The following is a 19557-nucleotide window of genomic DNA, read 5'->3' on the forward strand; positions in this document are numbered from 1 at the left end:
TTAAGCACATCAAGCCTGCTCTATTCCCCGAAATCAACTTTAGAACAAAGAGAGAGTAAGAGATTCCATAGACTATATGTCAATGTAGTCATGAGTATACTGTGATGACCTATTGAACGATTGTATTCCCTTTTCATACCGTGTTTCTATTCTACATTCAGCGTATCATACTTGACAAGTGGACAAGTGCATAGAGTGAGGCGACAAATAAGTGATGTGGCATGACACTTGTGTCACATATAGACGTATCTTGTACCCGCCATCATCCTAAAGCACTGGTTCCAAATTTAAATACGACGTATCTACTCTACAGTGGGACTAATTTCGAAACACGGTAGGTTTATCTCTTAAATGTCGGTAAAATTAATATCGGGCGGGCAGATCAACACATTGATGGCATACTGCTGATTAACTAGCTTATGGTTGCCCTTGGTATTGTGGTGGTTTCATCTTGGGGTATCATCTCTTGATCGGGCACCACCTTCAAAGAAACCAAACAAAGTATCTATGGCCAGCTCCTTTATTAGGGATATCTCAACAGTGAGGTATATATATATAAATATATACTCTAGACACCTTGAATGGTCACGAATTTACTGCATGTTTAACTATCTGCTTGTAGAGGGGATGTCCGAGTAACTCTCCATTCCTTAAAAATAATGGAGCAGAGGCCCCGCAGGGGCCGAGGCCCATTATTTTTAAGGAATGGAGAACTTGTTTGATAGGCATTACTTAGAAGTTGGCGGATGACAAGATAGACACAATTTTATGGATAACAACTTTTTACAGTATTAAAGAAGTTGTTATCCATAAAATTGTGTCTATCTTGTCAAGGAATGGAGAGTTACGAGGATATTCCCCTACTTAAAACTCATCTCTACTTTTACACTTTGGCAAAATATTCTGTAGTTGAAAATATTTGAAAAATTCAAATGCTGCTTCAAGATAATGTACAGTTGACAAGCAACTCTCCATTAAAAAATAATGGAGCGTTCAAACAATAGAATGACGTCACAGATGTGTTTTTAAGATAAGATAATTTGCGTTCGTGCGCCGAGAAAATGGATGGAGCGGCTTTCCTTCGAAGTTTGGTCAAGTGGTCTCCTCAGAAGTTGAATACTAATTGATGAGGATTCCGAAAATATTTATATAAGTTAGGCGTATCAGCAAACGTGCCAAGCGGTCATTGGGCCACGCTCCAAGGATGTTATACAATTTTCTAGATAGCAGCGACCTTCACATGTGAGACTGACTGAATACAGCAATTAACGTTTACCTACATGTAACACAATAAAGACTATCACCACAGTTAACTTTCATATATATATTGAAGAAAATATCACTAATTTTAGAACCATGACAGTATTGCCCGCCCTTCCGCCTGAAGAGCTACACAAACCTGGGACACGTTGGCGGGTGCTGGGTCTCTTCATCCGAGAAAATTCCACAGACGCCCTATTGGGGATATGTCAGTGGGCCAGTCCAGTGTCGCCAGTGGGCCAGTCCAGTGTCCGTATGCCTTCTCGTCGGAGATAATCGGAGACGATCTGGACATGCTGTGGTCCGGCATTGCCATCTTGCAGATCAAAATTTCTGCCTATAATTTTATTTAATATAATTTAATTATATTATGGATCAACGTCAGGACGCAAATTTTCGTCAACATATCGCTGGCCAGTCAAATGTCCATTCACAATAAAGAACTCGACCCTGAAGATCCTGGTTTGAACGCAGCAACCCATGGTTGTGGTAAGAGGCAAGGTTAACTAACTCTCTTGCATCGGGAAGATGCGCATGAGGAGACGGTGCTTGTCGCAAGATGCGACTAACAGGATCGGATGCTGAGACATACTGACTTGGTTGATGCATGTGACCCTATCCCAATTGCGTAGATCGCAAGGTCGGCAACACAATCTATTGTTTATGTGACCAACGTCTGCAACACGTTCTATTGTTTATGTGACCAACGTCTGCAACTTTCTATTGTTTGTATGACCAACGTCTGCAACACGTTCTATTGTTTGTATGACCAACGTCTGCAACACGTTCTATTGTTTGTGTGACCAACATCTGCAACACATTCTATTGTTTGTGTGACCAAGTCTACAACACGTTCTATTGTTTGTGTGACCAACGTCTGCAACACGTTCTATTGTTTGTGTGACCAACGTCTGCAACACGTTCTATTGTTTGTATGACCAACGTCTGCAACACATTCTATTGTTTGTATGACCAACCTCTGCAACACGTTCTATTGTGTAGGTGACCAAGTCTGCAACACGTTCTATTGTTTGTGTGACCAACGTCTGCAACACGTTCTATTGTGTAGGTGACCAAAGTCTGCAACACGTTCTATTGTGTAGGTGACCAAGTCTGCAACACTTTCTATTGTGTAGGTGACCAAGTCTGCAACACTTTCTATTGTGTAGGTGACCAAGTCTGCAACGCGTTCTATTGTGTAGGTGACCAAGTCTGCAACACTTTCTATTGTTTGTGTGACCAACGTCTGCAACACATTCTATTGTTTGTGTGACCAACGTCTGCAACACATTCTATTGTTTGTGTGACCAAAGTCTGCAACACGTTCTATTGTTTGTGTGACCAACGTCTGCAACACGTTGTATTGTGTAGGTGACCAAGTCTGCAACACATTCTATTGTGTAGGTGACCAAGTCTGCAACACGTTCTATTGTTTATGTGACCAACCTCTGCAACACGTTCTATATATATATGTGACCAATGTCTGCACCACTGTCTTTTGGTTAAGTGTCCAACGTCTGTAACACATTCTTTTGTTTAGATGACAAACATCTGCAACAAGTTCTCTGGTTTGTGTGAAAAGCTGTATAAAATCCAACTCACTCTAATTCATTCACTCACTCAACTCACTGGAATATTTAACCTGTTGAATGATCATTGAACACATCTTTGATTACGTATTTGACTTAACATTTATATACATTGCTGCCCATCAGTTGATGCAAACTTCAAGCACTCAAATCCACATTGTGTTCATGGACCCATCGGAATGCTGACTCTGTGAAGTCCAATAGGAACATCATTGAGGATATTGCATACTGTTTCAGCATATCGGCCAATGATGAATAGTGTAATGGATTCAACTTGAAACACTTTCATTTACATCACAGCATGTCAGGTTAATGAGGGAGAATGGTCAAAGGAAGGGTTTCAAATAAATTCTTATTTTCACCAGTCTGCAAACAAGCTGCTGCAGAGCTGCCATCTACCTGATGGTAAAAGAAGTAGCCCATTAGAAATGTCATGGGTCTTTCCAGAATTTTACTGGCCTCGAACTGCTGGACTAATTAATTCCGAACCCTTTAAAGTTATACAAGTCAAAGGCACATGATTATGGATATGGTACTAACAAACCAATGATCATTATCATATTAAAACCCCTGAGTGGCAGATTCTTCCATAACAAGGGGATGCAACTCTGACCTGCAATATTTTGGAGCCATAGACCACAGGGCCACAAATGTCTAGTCAGTGATGAATAATCTACATGCCATTAGGCCATATCATTTATGACAAACAATGATGGTCAAGTCATCAACATCGACCATCCCGACTTGCCACCACACACTCCAAGTCTCACATCTCTACTGATCTGGAACCGTTTCTTCCATTTTCACTGTGCTATTGTCCACACAGTATGCATGGTCACTTCTCACCATGGTCAAAACTTGACTATGGCCATGGGATTGATAATTTTCCACACTTTGTGGTGTTCTTTCCACAATTCTTTTGTCTCTGCAGGAATATGCATGATCATAATTATCGAAATATCTACTTTTCAATCTTCCTTTTTTCAGTATTTTCCTATTGTCTGCAGTTTTGTCTCGACAAAGATATGTATGATCATTTATCACCGTTTCCATAATTTCTAAACGTTTCTCCAGACAGTGAGGTGTGTTATCATGGTCTTGATAACAATATGTGTGATAGCTGTTATCCATTTGCACACTTTCTGGAGTTTCATCTTGAAAGTAACAATGATCACCAAGGACAAAAGGTAGTTTCTTACCATGCTTCTTTTTAGATGAAAAAGATTCTGGTGAAATGTCCCATTTTAAAACTGTCTTATTTTCTGAAGAGTTTTCTGTCGATTGGCTGTCCTTGTCATCCTCCATGTCAACATCCTTGCCAGGATGAAGCTTTTTAGATGGGGTAATTTCTGGTGAAACAGTTGGTGAAATGTCCCATGTTAAAACCATATTTTTTTCTGAAGACTTTTCTTCTGATTGGCTGTCCTTGTCATCCTCCATGTCAACATCCTTGCCAGGATGAAGCTTTTCAGATGGGGTAATTTCTGGTGAAACGGTTGGTGAAATGTCCCATGTTAAAACTATATTTTTTTCTGAAGGATTTTCTTCTGATTGGCTGTCCTTGTCATCGTCCATGTCAACATCCTTGCCAGGATGAAGCTTTTTAGATGGGGTAATTTCTGGTGAAACAGTTGGTGAAATGTCCCATGTTAAAACTATATTTTTTTCTGAAGACTTTTCTTCTGATTGGCTGTCCTTGTCATCTTCCATGCCAACATCTTTGCCAGTATGGAGTCTAGTCCCCAAGAAGGAAATTGTCTTATGAAGAGTATTAACACTGACCTGGGGGGCAGACCAACTGTTATCACCTGGTCCTGCTGGAGTGTCAACATCCATCACATCATGAGAAGGTCCAGCGCATCTCTGCAGAGTCTCCAGAGGCAGGGGTGTTGACTGATTGAAGTTGACAGAGTCCGTTGATCTGCTGCAGGAGGAGACACTATCCAGACCTGTCCGACTGATCACAGCCCTATCAACAGAACAGCTGCCAAGTTCATCTTGGTGACTGTAGTTATTGCTTGACATTGACAGGTCATCACCAAAGGAACCGCTAATTTGCATATCCAAATGAATTGAGCCTCTTTTTTGCCTATCCTCAATGTTGGTGAGCACATCTTCGGTGTTTGAGTCATCAATGTCTTCTGCTACTGCGTCTACACCTGCATCTGATTCTGCATCTGATGATTCTGATTCTAAAGACTCCTCCTCACTCTGTGGTTCAGGAAGTTGGAATGGATCACGGATGTCCTTCATATCCACATCAGCAGAATCACCCTCACCAGCCACATAGAACTGGCTGAGGACATCACACACCACTACCACATCCTTCACTCCCTTTGACATCAACCAGGAGTCTGAGCTCTTCAGATTGCTCTGAACATGCTGAAGGATGAAGTACCTTGACTTTAGACGGTTAATTTTTTCTAAAAAGAAACTAAGCGTCTGGTACTTTGGGTCAGGAAGGTCGATCAAGGGTGAAAGACAGCAATACATTAAATTAAACCATTGTGTCACTGCTGTACAAAGTTTAGCAGTTGTGATTACGGTTTGGTAAGCAATGTCCTTCATCTTGATCCCCAGTCTGAGTTTTATCAAGGTGAGAACGAACAACTCGAAGGGGTCAGGGCCTTGTTGGGTGCGCTGACACATGTGAGGTAATAAAGAATCAAACAGTCCCATCAAAGTCTCAAAATTAGAAAACCCAGTGTAAAACTGCACCTTTTCTTGGTTACTTTGAAAGGAATCCATTGTGTACGACCTTGCAACGACCTTGTCATGGAGTTGTAGCATCTCCTCTACCAAAGTTAGTCTTTCTGCTTCCATCATCACCTGAGCTTTGCAACCTCTCCCGTCAGTCTGGGTAGAAACATCTTTCAAACATTTTCTCCTTTTGACAACATTTTGTCCAAAAACAACACGATATTCATATTTATAAACTGGGTTTGAAGAAGTGTCAATGCATGTCTGACTGGAGCAAAGCATTGCATTTGATGATATGGTATACGACTTTGAGATATGAATCTCCATCGGTCTGTTCAGACCATTATGATGGTATGCATGATCCATCGCCGATGTGTACTGAATCTGATCACAATCCGGTCCTATCTCCTTCACTGTTAATATTTTCCCACTTTCTTCTCCAGCACATGCTGATGTGTTCGTCTCTTCTCTCTGGCCAGCATGATCATAATCTGTCTGTGCACATTTATCCATACCATTTTCCATTACACTAAATGGAGGTTCATTTCCAGTTTGAAAACTATCTGAATTTTTTAGAATTAGTCCACATGCACTTATAGCTTCAGTTGAATCAGCTGCTGCTGATACAGATTTGTCCACAGATGATGCTTCATCCTCAACTTCTCTGACAGAGTTTTTAGTATATCCAGCACAAGCTTCTACCTGTGAAGACCCTTCCTGAACAGTTGCCAAACTTTTCATGCCTTCTACAAGTCTAACATTGGATAACTCCTCTGGACTGTTATTGTAAGGAGCATCTACATATGCATCAACTTGAATACACTTATCTTTCTTCACCGGTATGACAGGCACTTTTAGTTTCGGAGTCTCATTCGTATTATCAAGTAAACTGACGTACTGGTATATGCCATCCTTCATTGAGGCTCTGATGTCCTGCCCAGCTTGAGTTGGAGGAGTAGTAGACACATATTTGACAGGGCGGGACAGACGAACCACCATTTTCCTCTGACCGAATCCTCTATCAAGGACAAGAAACTCCTCTGGTGCCTTCTGATTTGTAGGTGAATGCATAAAATTTAACAGACTATAGTCTTTTGGGGGCTGTGGTTGTGTAAGAGTGTTGGTCAAAGGGTTTGGTGTGTGTGTTTGGATGGGGTTGTGTGATTTGGGACTTGTATCATCCGAGAACAACTTGTCGATGGAGTCTTGTTTCCATCCCTTTTCCAGCCACAATTGATTCACAGCATGAAGATCATTGGAAGCCGCTGACAGAGATTTTTCTTGCTTTTTCCGAAACCTAGGAATATGAACAGATATTGGTTAAAATGTTTTAAACATGTTGCAAAACACAGTGATGTTTTATTAAGGCAATGACACATCATATCAACACAATAATAATGCAATATCTAATTTCAAAGATTTTAAATATCAATATCCATATTACAGTGGGAAATCATATGCCATTTACTACCCAAAAAATTATAAGCCAACAATTTACAAACCTCATTAAAATCAGACTTTTTACTCTGATATGAACATGATGATGTCATAATTCATTTAGATCTGACAATCTCTTTTGACAACTGCGCCAGGTGACTCCTCAGTTTAAATGACGTAAACAAGGATTCTTGTGCCAAACAGATGTCAACTCTCTAAAATGATTCTGCTTCCTGTCTTTACTACCTAGATTCAGAATTGTTTATCCTTAACAAAGAAAACCTACACAAAACACAAACATCCCCTCATTGTGTTTACTTTGGATGTTAGATGCTAGAATTATAGATGTATATAAATTATCCAATAGATTGATGTTGACATGTTTAATTCCATTTTGAACAGTCCATTTTTGTATGTTTTCAAGAAACAGAAATCAGATATGCTACTCTGAATGGTTTTACAGAGAATTTAGGAGGCTTGACTAACTGGATGATTATAAGGTTCTCCTGATGCAACCTCCTATGGAAGGAGTAAATGTAAGATTTAAATGAGACTGTACTGCTTTCCCAATGTACTACAGGTGATATTTCCACCAACAAACTCACAAGGTGTATTGGTCCTTGAGAAGCTGATGTTCTTGAGTAGTTGTTGTTGGGAAGAGAGATGGAACATGGTCTGGATGGGTGGGATCAGTGCTCCTCATTCCTGAAAATCAACAAGGGATAGAAAAAAAATTCAAGTCTGACAAGAGTGAGTGAGTGAGTTTGATTTTACACCATTTCAGCAATAATCCAGCAATATCACGGCGGGGGACACCAGAAATGGGCTTCACACATTGTACCCATGTCGGGAATCAAACCCGGGTCTTTGGTGTGACGAGCAAACGCTTTAACTACTAGGCTACCCGACCACCCCAGTGTGACACAGAGCACCCCTGAAAATGCTAAAGTGTACCAACAAGAAGGGTTCTTTTGTCTATATCAAAAATTGGTGATGTCATTTCACAATGAGGTAGATAATAAGAAAATGTAATTTAGAATATTTGCCTACTCCCTTTCATTAAGGATGTTGAGATTGGTAATGTCTTCTTCAATTCAGGAATCCGAGTGAGTGAGTGAGTGAGTGAGTGAGTGAGTGAGTTTCCACTTCTCCTCTGGATATAACAAAATGAATGGTGTCATTTACTGGATTGTCTGGTCCTGACTCAATTATTTACAGATTGCCGTCATATAGCTGGAATATTGCTGAGTGTGGCTAAAACAACAAACAAACAAACAAAACAACTTCAGGATGCACATTTTGGCAGTGAGCTAAAGTGCCTTGGACCACCAGGCTACCTGTGCCACATGGCTTCTACTAATAATTACTCTGAATACAACAGGAGCGAGTAAGTGTTTGGTTTTACGCCGCATTTAGAAATATTCCAGCAATTTCACGCTAGAATTGGGCTTCACATATTATACCATGTGGGGAATCGAACCCTAGCCTAAGGCGTGAAGAGTGAACATTTTGACCACTAGGCTACCCCATCGACCCTATGAACCCCACACTAACTGCATGTATCACACTGTTCATTAGTGATGGCTATTGGAGGTTTAAAGTGTATCACAACATTTTGCAATGCACAAGGCCGTATTGCGATACACATCACGATATATATTGTATAATTCTAAATTTTAATACTTTAAGGTATTAATTGAAGTTCATAAACTGAATAAAACAAGATACTGGTACAACATAATGTTAACACTGTCGATATACATGATATATAGGCTGTTTAAAATCACCTGATATATCAAGCATGAAATAATAATAATGTGATACATATCGTGGAAAGAATTAACCTCAATTTACCGATATTTCTGTAAAACCGTACAGTCGGCTTGTGCCATCTATCACTGGCTCCATATAATAACAATGTCACTTCAGCTTGATAAGGGTGTTGGAATCAACATCAAAACTGTTTACATATCAAGCTAAATGCAATAAACCAGAAGTTGTTATCAAGAAAGTTGCATGTTTTCCGAATACTCTACTTCTCATCAGTCCCTCAACCACAAGTGCTGTCTGGATGGCCACTCTACACATCAGCAACCAAGGAACAAATCGGAAAATCGGATCAATTAGTGTCGCAGCATCTGATACAGTTAATAATGGCTTACATATAGTGTGTAATTTTTTGGTGTACGCTCTTGGGTGGACCACCCACACACAATGAAGTTACAAATGGCCCAAGGAAAACTCCTTTTTCTAAAATATTTTTTTTAGCATCTTCATTCTGTATGTTAAAAAACCCAGCACATAATATTGTGTAAATAAACCCATTACCTTCACGTACTTGAAAACTAAAAAGTCACAGCCTCAATAAAAAATATTTCGACCTCAATATGGCTGTCCTCATCAATACAGTTTTTCGTGAGCAAAGCCGTAATCTTTGACATAGAGACATGGGTACGAGAGACAGTATGCCTGTAACACTTATGAATAAATAATCATTTCAACCCTTCCATTTCAAAAGGCCATATCATGCAAGTCGTATATTTCAGTGAATTGTGAGGAAAATTTAAAATCTTTCCAAAGGTTGAATTTGAAATGTGACTGGAATAAATCTCAGAACTCTTATAGAATCTACAAAGAAATAACACTTTGCCCCTAAAAACGGAATAGAGGGGGGTCTAAATATCAAATGTCCGTCCTTTTACACAGGCTGTTATCCGGTGGCGCCTCCTGCCTCTTGCTTCACCTTGTTACTGTGGTAGATAGTAGTTCTGTATATATCAATCATGTTTTATTAATTAGCTTTTAATTTACTATGTATGTTGTCAATAATGGTATTTTGTATATTTCAGATATTGCAGTAATCAAGAATTATTTATTGTATTTCTCATTTCAGGCTGCATACTTAAGTAGTTGTTAGTCAAGTATTATCATTAAAGCCCTATTCTAATGTCATGTTTTACTTAGTGGGTCAGTCAACTGCTTGGTGGTCAATCAGAGTGTAAGCCCAGGCGTCCTCTGGATTGGCTAGTTTTAAATCTCTGTGTCCCACTTTCAAACCCCTTTGTTTTCACCCTGCACTTGGCATTACTACTTCACTGTGCACTGGACTGGAAGAAAGGATATACTTATATAAAGGTTAGTAGTTAAAAGTTATAATTGTATTTTATGCCAGTATAATTAAGCAAATCACTTAAGTTTAATAAATGTCTATATAGATCCTTAATTATATTTAAACATGTCACATTTATTAGTATTAGTGTGTGCATGGTGAGTGTATGTATACTAGATATATTTCATTTCACTATATGTGTGTCTGTGTTAATCTAGGACATTTGTGTATTCTGTAACTTGAATTGTGTATTAATAAGTTGATAATAGTTTACATGTTATGTTCATGTGTGTAGATAAACATACCTTCATGATGTATTTTATATCATGAACAGGTTTTCACGAGGGATTTAATCTATTTACAAGGGATTGTGACCACCCAAATACACCCCAGTGGGATTCACCGGGTATATATATATACTTATATATTGCTTGCATTGTAACATAATATTATATTTATTGTACCATATTTATATTAAATGTGTAAATCCATTAAACTTACATATCTAAGCTTATAATTGTGAAATGTTATAAATGATATATCATGTATAGCTTATAAGTGTAGTAGATTATTAATTAATCTGCTTCAGTTTTGATGTACTAGATATAATTGTATGTTTATTATTGTATTCATTGTTCCAGGGTGTCGGTTTATCACAACAGAAAATAAATAATCAGACCTCACACCCAAGCCTGTGTCATTATGTTATCTGGGACACATGTGCACATATAATGGCTACCACAATGGAGCCCCCAGTGAGGATCTGTTGACGACTGATGTTGGGTGGAGTGACAATTCCCGTGATCCAGTGACCATCCCAGTGATCCAGTAATGGACTGCATACCCATGTGAATACGTGGTAATTATGAACTATTTGGGTGCAGAATGTTATCAACTTGTACCAAGATTCACGCAATCATGGACTCGTTTCCAAAGCTAGCTATGAAGCAATTGCTTTAGTTCTGTCTCATCAAATGTGCATTTGTTCTATTGTCAGCAAACAGTCATAATTGTGTTATACTCTACAGAAGATGCATCTTATATTTCTTTGAAAATTCAAATGGTGTTCCCTGTCATACTTTGTTACTGATTGTACACTGCAGTGTTATTCCTGTGTTGCAACACATTTTTTTCTTTTGTATATTCAACCATGGTGCCAATACTGACTCAGTTAGGTGTGTCAGTTTGTTGAGTCTTACCCTGAAGGTCACTGTAAACTGTATTTCTTTATTTATTAGTGTTGACTACATGCATATGTACCCGGATACACATGAATTAGTGCTGCATGGTATTTCATTGTGATGTGTATGAGTGGTGTGCTTTGTGTTTACATAATGCTTAGATAAGATTTAAATACTTGCTTAATTAATAAAGTGTGTAGGCATTCATCTTAGGCATTATGCATTAACCAAACCAAACAGGTTATCCATAAACCCAGAATGACTCTGTGACTGACTCACTACATATATTTATCAACACCCTGCACTCACAGCACCTTGCACACATCTATGCACCTAGATATGTCCCACTTATATTGTCATTAGTGTCGTCAAGCCAGGTTAGTTTGCTTTGATCTCACTCACTCATTTTATGTGATTGAACCCACCTATCCCATACTTTAGTTTTAATTGGTAGTTAGACATGTTCATATTCTTTTCCAGGTGATCAACTCAGATGACTTTGCTGCTTCACTTGGTTATATCAAGTCTGCTTTACTGCCCTTCATTTCGTTGTCAGCTCATATGCCTTCTTTTTAGCTATAATCATATTCTTTTCAATTTGCTTCTTTCATCGTCACATACATACTTAGTCACAAAGGTGACAACAGCGCTGGCGCCATATTGCACTTTTCGTCTTTTTCGTCTTAGTGACACTTGTTAATATAAACTCTTCTTAGAACATTTGTCCGCGATCAAATCCACTTTGTCCAATATGGAACTCAGTAAGGAGGAGTTGGGTAACATGGTGAAACTGGTTAGAAAGATGGGGATGACACCTAAAGATGATACTCTAGAGGATTTAAAGGATTGGATACATGGAATGTCTCAGCAGGAAGGTATTGCTATAAAGATGGAAGACTCGTCTGATACCTCACAGCCGCAAACAAGTCATAGCCATCCGACATGAGTGTCTTACCAGCATTTCCCCAGATTACCATTCTTCAGTGGAGAACATGGGAAGGATACAGAGTATGATCTTTGGAGATATGAGGTGGATTGCCTCATGGAGAGTAAGACATACAGCCCCGAGGTAATATTGCAAGCCCTTCGCAAATCACTTAAAGGAGAAGCAGCTTTGGTTTCCATGAAATTAGGTCATAAGGCATCTATTGCAGAGTTGTTGTCCAAATTTAAGAGTGCTTTTGGAACATTACGGAGTTGTTCCTCCTTGTTATCAGAGTTCTACAGTACCAGTCAGCATGATGACGAGGACGTGGCAACCTGGAGTTGTAGGTTGGAGAGGTTATTGTTCCAGCTTACTGAACTGAAGCACATCTCACAAGAAGAACAGGATGATATGCTAAGGTCAAGACTTTGGGATGGTCTACACTCATCGCTTAAGAGTCTAGCTGGATACAAATATGATGCTATATTCAATTTTGATGAATTAAGACTATGCCTCCGTGAACTTGAGTTTGATCTGAACCATGGGAAACGAGACACACCCAAGACCAGGCCGAAGTCTGCAACTGTGAAGATGGCCTCGACAACTGAGACTGCCAAAGAAAGAGACCTTTCGGAACTAAAGGACATGATGAAAGAATTGAAAGCAGAAATTTCAGAGATGAAAGAACAACAGACACAGATGTCTGCTCAGGTATATCAGTGTCAGTCATTTATACATCCCAATCCACCAAGCTATGAGGACAGACAACACCAGAGTGGTTCATGGAGAGGAAGAGGCAGAGATCCCAGACGTCGACAGGGTAGAGAGTGTGGACAAAAGGTTACTTGGAGGGGTGCACAGTCAGGGGATGCCCAACAGGGTGCAGCTGCGCCACAGTATCAGCCCCCCAGCCTACAGCAGTCTCAACCGACAGATGGACATATCACGTCACAGTGGAATAACACACAACCTCAAGGAAACACACCTATTTGCTACAGATGTGGATATCCAGGCCATTTAGCCTATGGTTGTCGCATCTTATTGGATCATCAGAGGCGCCCTTTAAACTTGCCCGGGCCTATGGGGAGGGGCTACCATTAGGCAATTCTCAACGCCCCACACACAGGCAACTGCCTCAAGGATTAGTAGGAACTTCTAATGAAGTTGAAGTTTACATTGAGGACATTCCAGTGTGCGCCCTTCTTGATACTGGAGCCACTGTATCAATACTTTCTCAATCTTTTTATGAGAATCATCTTTCTCATATCCCATTAGTGTCTTTGGATAAGTTGCTAGATATTGAATGTGCTGGTGGTGAGCAACTCCAATATCAGGGAATTATCGAGGTTTCAGTTAGGACCCCTGGAGGTGGTGTTAAGGAGGACTCTGTATCTTGTCTGTTTCTTGTGGTATCTGACACCAGATACAATGCAAAGGTGCCAGTTTTACTGGGCACAAATGTGTTATCACATTTTCTTGAAACATGCCGAAACCAAAATGGAGATAGGTTTTTACAGAAGGCCAATTTGCATACCCCCTGGTACTTAGCATTCAGAAGTATTGTATTACATGAAAAGGAATTGGTGAGAAACCATGGGAAACTTGCTTTGGTTAGGAATGCAGAACATAAAAGTGTTGTAATCCCTAGTAATAGCACCATAGTCATCAAGGGCCAACTGAGCAGAGGGTTAGCATATCCTCAGGTTTGTGCATTGCTACAACCAACCATCAGTTCTGCAGTACCACATGATCTTGACATTGCCCCAACTATCATCAAATACAACCCTCAAAGACAAGATACCATTGAAGTGCACATCTCAAATGTCACTACCAAGGCTGTCGTCATTCCGACTCGGGCTATTTTATGTGAGCTGCAACCGGTCACAATTCAAGATCTACCACCTGGTCGTCCCGTAGACTCTGACACATTGATTGATCAGATAGAGATGGATAAGGAGGGCCTAACACGTGATCAGATTGAGGAAGGATTAGACACCATACTCAAATTCAAGGACATCTTTTCCAAGGCAGATGATGACTTGGGTCACTCAACACAAGTTCGGCATCGGATTGAGCTCTATGACCACACGCCCTTTAAGCAGAGACATCGTCGTATTCCACCAGCTATGTTTGATGAAGTTAGAAGTCATTTACAGGAGTTGCTATCTGCAGGTGTAATAAGACACTCACACAGCCCATGGGCATCCAATGTAGTCCTTGCTAAGAAGAAAAATGGAAAACTCAGGATGTGTATAGACTTCAGGCAACTGAACCGCCGAACCATCAAAGATTCCTACGCACTTCCCAGAATCGAAGAAATGCTTGACTGTTTAGGTGGTATGACCTACTTTTCTGTCCTTGACATGAAGAGCGGCTACCATCAGGTAGAGGTGGAGGAAGATCATAAGCAAAGAACCGCATTTACAGTAGGTCCTTTAGGGTTTTTCGAGTATAACCGGATGCCCTTCGGCTTATCCAATGCTCCAGCTACTTATCAACGACTGATGGAGAAGTGCTTAGAAGGTCTGCACTTGAATATATGTCTGATCTATATTGATGATTTGATCATTTTCTCCAGGACATATGAGGAGCATGTCGAGAGGCTTAAGCTTGTGTTCCAGCGGCTGCAGGAATGTGGACTTAAGCTAGCTCCCAAGAAATGCAAGTTTTTCAAGAGAAAGGTCAAATACGTCGGGTACATTGTTTCAGCTGATGGCATTGAAGCAGATCCTGAGAAGATTGACAAGATTCGTCAATGGCCTACGCCAACTACACCAGAACAAGTTCGACAATTCCTGGGGTTTGCAGGCTATTATCGAAAATTTGTCAAGGACTTTTCAAAGATTTCAAAGCCTTTATCTGAACTACTGCCAAAGACTGCTTCCAAGAAGTCAAGAGCCCAGAAGCTGACCAAACAGGAATGGACATGGGGTGTTTTGCAGGATCGAGCTTTCAATGAGTTGAGGATAAAGTTATCAACACCGCCAGTGCTTGGTTACGTTGATTTCTTGAAGCCTTTTGAACTTCATACTGATGCCAGTACCCAAGGTCTCGGTGCAGTACTGTACCAGGAACAAGAAGGTCACCTAAAGGTCATTGCTTACGCCAGTAGGAGTTTGAACCGTTCAGAGAGAAACTACTCAGCACATAAATTAGAGTTCTTGTGTCTGAAGTGGGCTATCTCTGATAAGTTCCACGACTACCTGTATGGTAATGACTTTACTGTAGTGACAGATAATAATCTGCTCACATACGTACTAACTACAGCTCGACTTGATGCTACGGGTCATCGCTGGTTGGCAGCCTTGGCAAGCTACAACTTTAGCATCAGATATAGACCAGGAAAAGAGAAGGTGGATGCAGACACTCTGTCAAGACTGCCCACTAAAGACGACAATACCGAGGTTGATCAAATCACAGCAGATTCAATTCGTGCTATCTGTGGAATGATCAATGTAAACAGCTTGGTAGAAAGTCTCTGTATGTCCACAGATGTAACAGGAGAGAAGGAAGTCAATGTTGACGAAGATCAGTGTAACATGAATGCCAGTGATTGGAGACGTGCGCAAGCTAGAGACCCTTGTCTTGCAACCATCATTGAGGGACTGGAGAACAGGATCAAGCCTGACAGAAGGTCATATATAGGGAACTCAGAGATGACAATATTGTTGAAGAACTACGACCACTTCAGAATCCAGAAGGATGTTCTCTACCGTGTTGTTCAACAGCATGGAACTGAACAGAAGCGACTTGTTCTCCCTTCACGGTGTCGAGCAGCAGCTTTACAAAGTCTTCACGAAAATATAGGACACCCAGGCAGAGACAGGACAGTTTCTCTCCTCAAGGAAAGGTTCTACTGGCCTGGTATGACCAAGGACGTTGAGATTCACATACAATCTTGTGGCAGATGCATGAAGCGCAAGTCCTCCACCTCAATTCGTGCACCTCTGGTTAGTATCACAACATCTCAGCCACTTGAACTAGTGTGCATGGATTTTTTGACATTGGAACCCTCTACAGGTGGTCAGCAATATGTTCTTGTGATAACAGATCATTTTACTCGTTATGCACAGGCATATCCATCAAAGAACACTTCAGCAAGAACCACAGCAGAGCTGTTCTTCAACAACTTTGTAGTCCATTATGGTTTGCCCAAAAGGATTCATTCGGACAAGGGAGCTAACTTTGTGGGCAAGGTGATGACTGAGCTCTGTCAGATTCTAAAGATCGACAAGTCCTCCACAACACCTTATCATCCCATGGGTAATGGAATGTGCGAGAGGTTTAATAGGACATTGTGCAATATGCTTGGAACACTTGAACCTGAAGCCAAGAAGGATTGGAAGACCCATGTTGCACCACTAGTGCATGCGTACAACTGCACACGACATGAATCTACTGGACACTCTCCTTTCTATCTCATGTTCGGTCGTCATCCCAGACTTCCTATAGATCTGGCCTTTGGACTAGACATAGAACCTGTCACCACGAGATCAATTCTCAAGTATACCAAGACCTTTCAGGAAAAGCTGCGTAATGCCTATGAGATAGCTACTAGACAAGCCAAACAGTCTCAATCCCAGCAGAAGTCCTACTACGATCAGAGTGCAAGAGCAGCTGTATTAGATGTGGGTGACCGTGTCCTTGTTAAAGTAGTAGCTTTTGACGGTCGTCACAAACTAGCTGACAAGTGGGAAGATGACATTTACATTGTCACAAGCCAACCAAACCCTTCTATACCAGTGTATGTTGTTGAAAAGGAAAACGGAGGGGGCAGGAAGAAGACTCTTCATAGGAATCTGTTACTGCCCATTGGTTCTCTTCCTAGACCAGAAACATCTATTCCTGTACCCAAACCACGGAAAAGGAGGTCTAGCCCACGTCTGCAACCTACTATGAGAGAGACAACATCAATCGATAATGATCAAAACACCACCGCAGAGAGTGAAGATGATGACTTTGTACTTGTCCCCATCTCTTCATCAGAACCGTCAGTTTCAGCTGCAGATGTAGTTGATAGGCCAGCTGAGGTAGAGGCAGATATAGATAGTACTGCTGATGATGAAGATGCAGAGGACCAGTCACAGGAAGTTGCTCTAGATTTGGAGCAGGATGTGGGTGCATCTTCAGCGGTGGATAGATCCAACAATGATACATCTGACACAGCACAGACATCACAGGAGGACGAAACATCTGAAGTTCTGAATTTACCTTCAGAACCAGGGATAGCCCAAGATGTTAGCGTACCTCAAGAGAGATTGGTCACACCACCAGTACCATGTCCCAGGACATCCAGTCGTTCCAGGACTAAACCACAGTGGATGACCAGTGGTGAATATGTGAAGTCAGCAGCTGTACCAAAACCTGATTGGAAGTCCAGAGCAGAGTACCTCACTTCATTGATGCTCAGTGGTATTCTGACGAGTGATCCTGGACAAGTTCAAGACACTCTACTTCACCTTATCTCAGGCAAATGATGAGGACATCATTTAGTCCCAGGGGGGGAAGTGTGTGGTAGATAGTAGTTCTGTATATATCAATCATGTTTTATTAATTAGCTTTTAATTTACTATGTATGTTGTCAATAATGGTATTTTGTATATTTCAGATATTGCAGTAATCAAGAATTATTTATTGTATTTCTCATTTCAGGCTGCATACTTAAGTAGTTGTTAGTCAAGTATTATCATTAAAGCCCTATTCTAATGTCATGTTTTACTTAGTGGGTCAGTCAACTGCTTGGTGGTCAATCAGAGTGTAAGCCCAGGCGTCCTCTGGATTGGCTAGTTTTAAATCTCTGTGTCCCACTTTCAAACCCCTTTGTTTTCACCCTGCACTTGGCATTACTACTTCACTGTGCACTGGACTGGAAGAAAGGATATACTTATATAAAGGTTAGTAGTTAAAAGTTATAATTGTATTTTATGCCAGTATAATTAAGCAAATCACTTAAGTTTAATAAATGTCTATATAGATCCTTAATTATATTTAAACATGTCACATTTATTAGTATTAGTGTGTGCATGGTGAGTGTATGTATACTAGATATATTTCATTTCACTATATGTGTGTCTGTGTTAATCTAGGACATTTGTGTATTCTGTAACTTGAATTGTGTATTAATAAGTTGATAATAGTTTACATGTTATGTTCATGTGTGTAGATAAACATACCTTCATGATGTATTTTATATCATGAACAGGTTTTCACGAGGGATTTAATCTATTTACAAGGGATTGTGACCACCCAAATACACCCCAGTGGGATTCACCGGGTATATATATATGTATACTTATATATTGCTTGCATTGTAACATAATATTATATTTATTGTACCATATTTATATTAAATGTGTAAATCCATTAAACTTACATATCTAAGCTTATAATTGTGAAATGTTATAAATGATATATCATGTATAGCTTATAAGTGTAGTAGATTATTAATTAATCTGCTTCAGTTTTGATGTACTAGATATAATTGTATGTTTATTATTGTATTCATTGTTCCAGGGTGTCGGTTTATCACAACAGAAAATAAATAATCAGACCTCACACCCAAGCCTGTGTCATTATGTTATCTGGGACACATATGCACATATAATGGCTACCACATTACACTAACTTCAAAGCAATATACCACATCTATTGCTGAAGCAAAAGGATAATTAACATTTTTCACTAGTTTTTATTAAGTGTATTCTGTAAACTTATGGTAATGTCTTCGTTCACATTATTAAATGTTTTTAATTACAGAAATGACAGGTGGCAATTGCTAAATGATGAAGCTGGTGTGACAGATGTACCTGTGATGAAATGATCCCCACAAATACGGCTGTAATTGCTTGGTGTTAGGTTTGCATCTTCGAATATTGCAAGTGTCCATTTCGTTCTTGTTTCAAGATCACAAGGAATCCTGTAAAATTCTCGGCTTGACCCCTTATTGAACCTGTTCTTGCACCCCGGAACACAACACGTTGTTACCATTGTCAAACGTTAGACTGACATTTTGAACAGAATAATATTTAAAAGTGATATTGATGACGTTCTCGCTGAACTAGTGCCAACCAGTAAATGCGCATGCGTTTATATCTGAGGGATGCGTCATCCGTCAGTATGGCATATTTGTCCCAAACTCCGCACATGGTCTTCGAATGCTTCTGGAAAAGGAACAGGCGTCGGATGTTGCGATATGGAGTTTAAATACCCAATACACCGCGCCAACGAGTCGCCTATCGCTAGAGACCCTAGCCCTGATAATGTTGCGAGTTTGTAAATTTCCGTGTCTATATTTAGCAACAAAATACGATACTCAAGCTTGGCACCGTCTCCAGATAACTTAAATTGACGTCCCGC

The 19557-nt window shown here is 40.1% G+C and overlaps 1 protein-coding gene across 1 annotated transcript; it reads right to left on the reverse strand.

Annotated features, from left to right (window-relative positions):
* Nucleotides 1–2932: 2932 nt before the first annotated feature.
* Nucleotides 2933–19477, reverse strand: LOC124142768. Its single transcript, XM_046511417.2, has 3 exons — nt 19008–19477; nt 7592–7691; nt 2933–6846 (listed from the first exon to the last, which is right to left on the reverse strand). The coding sequence occupies exons 1-3, from the start codon at nt 19186–19188 to the stop codon at nt 3624–3626; spliced, it is 3504 nt and encodes a 1167-aa protein (XP_046367373.2). The 5' UTR covers nt 19189–19477; the 3' UTR covers nt 2933–3623.
* Between the last annotated feature and the right edge of the window lie 80 nt (nt 19478–19557).

The sequence above is a fragment of the Haliotis rufescens genome, unplaced genomic scaffold, assembly GCF_023055435.1.
Source record: "Haliotis rufescens isolate VD_foot unplaced genomic scaffold, xgHalRufe1.0.p SCAF_2, whole genome shotgun sequence".
In the NCBI taxonomy this organism is placed as follows: Eukaryota; Metazoa; Mollusca; class Gastropoda; order Lepetellida; family Haliotidae; genus Haliotis; species Haliotis rufescens.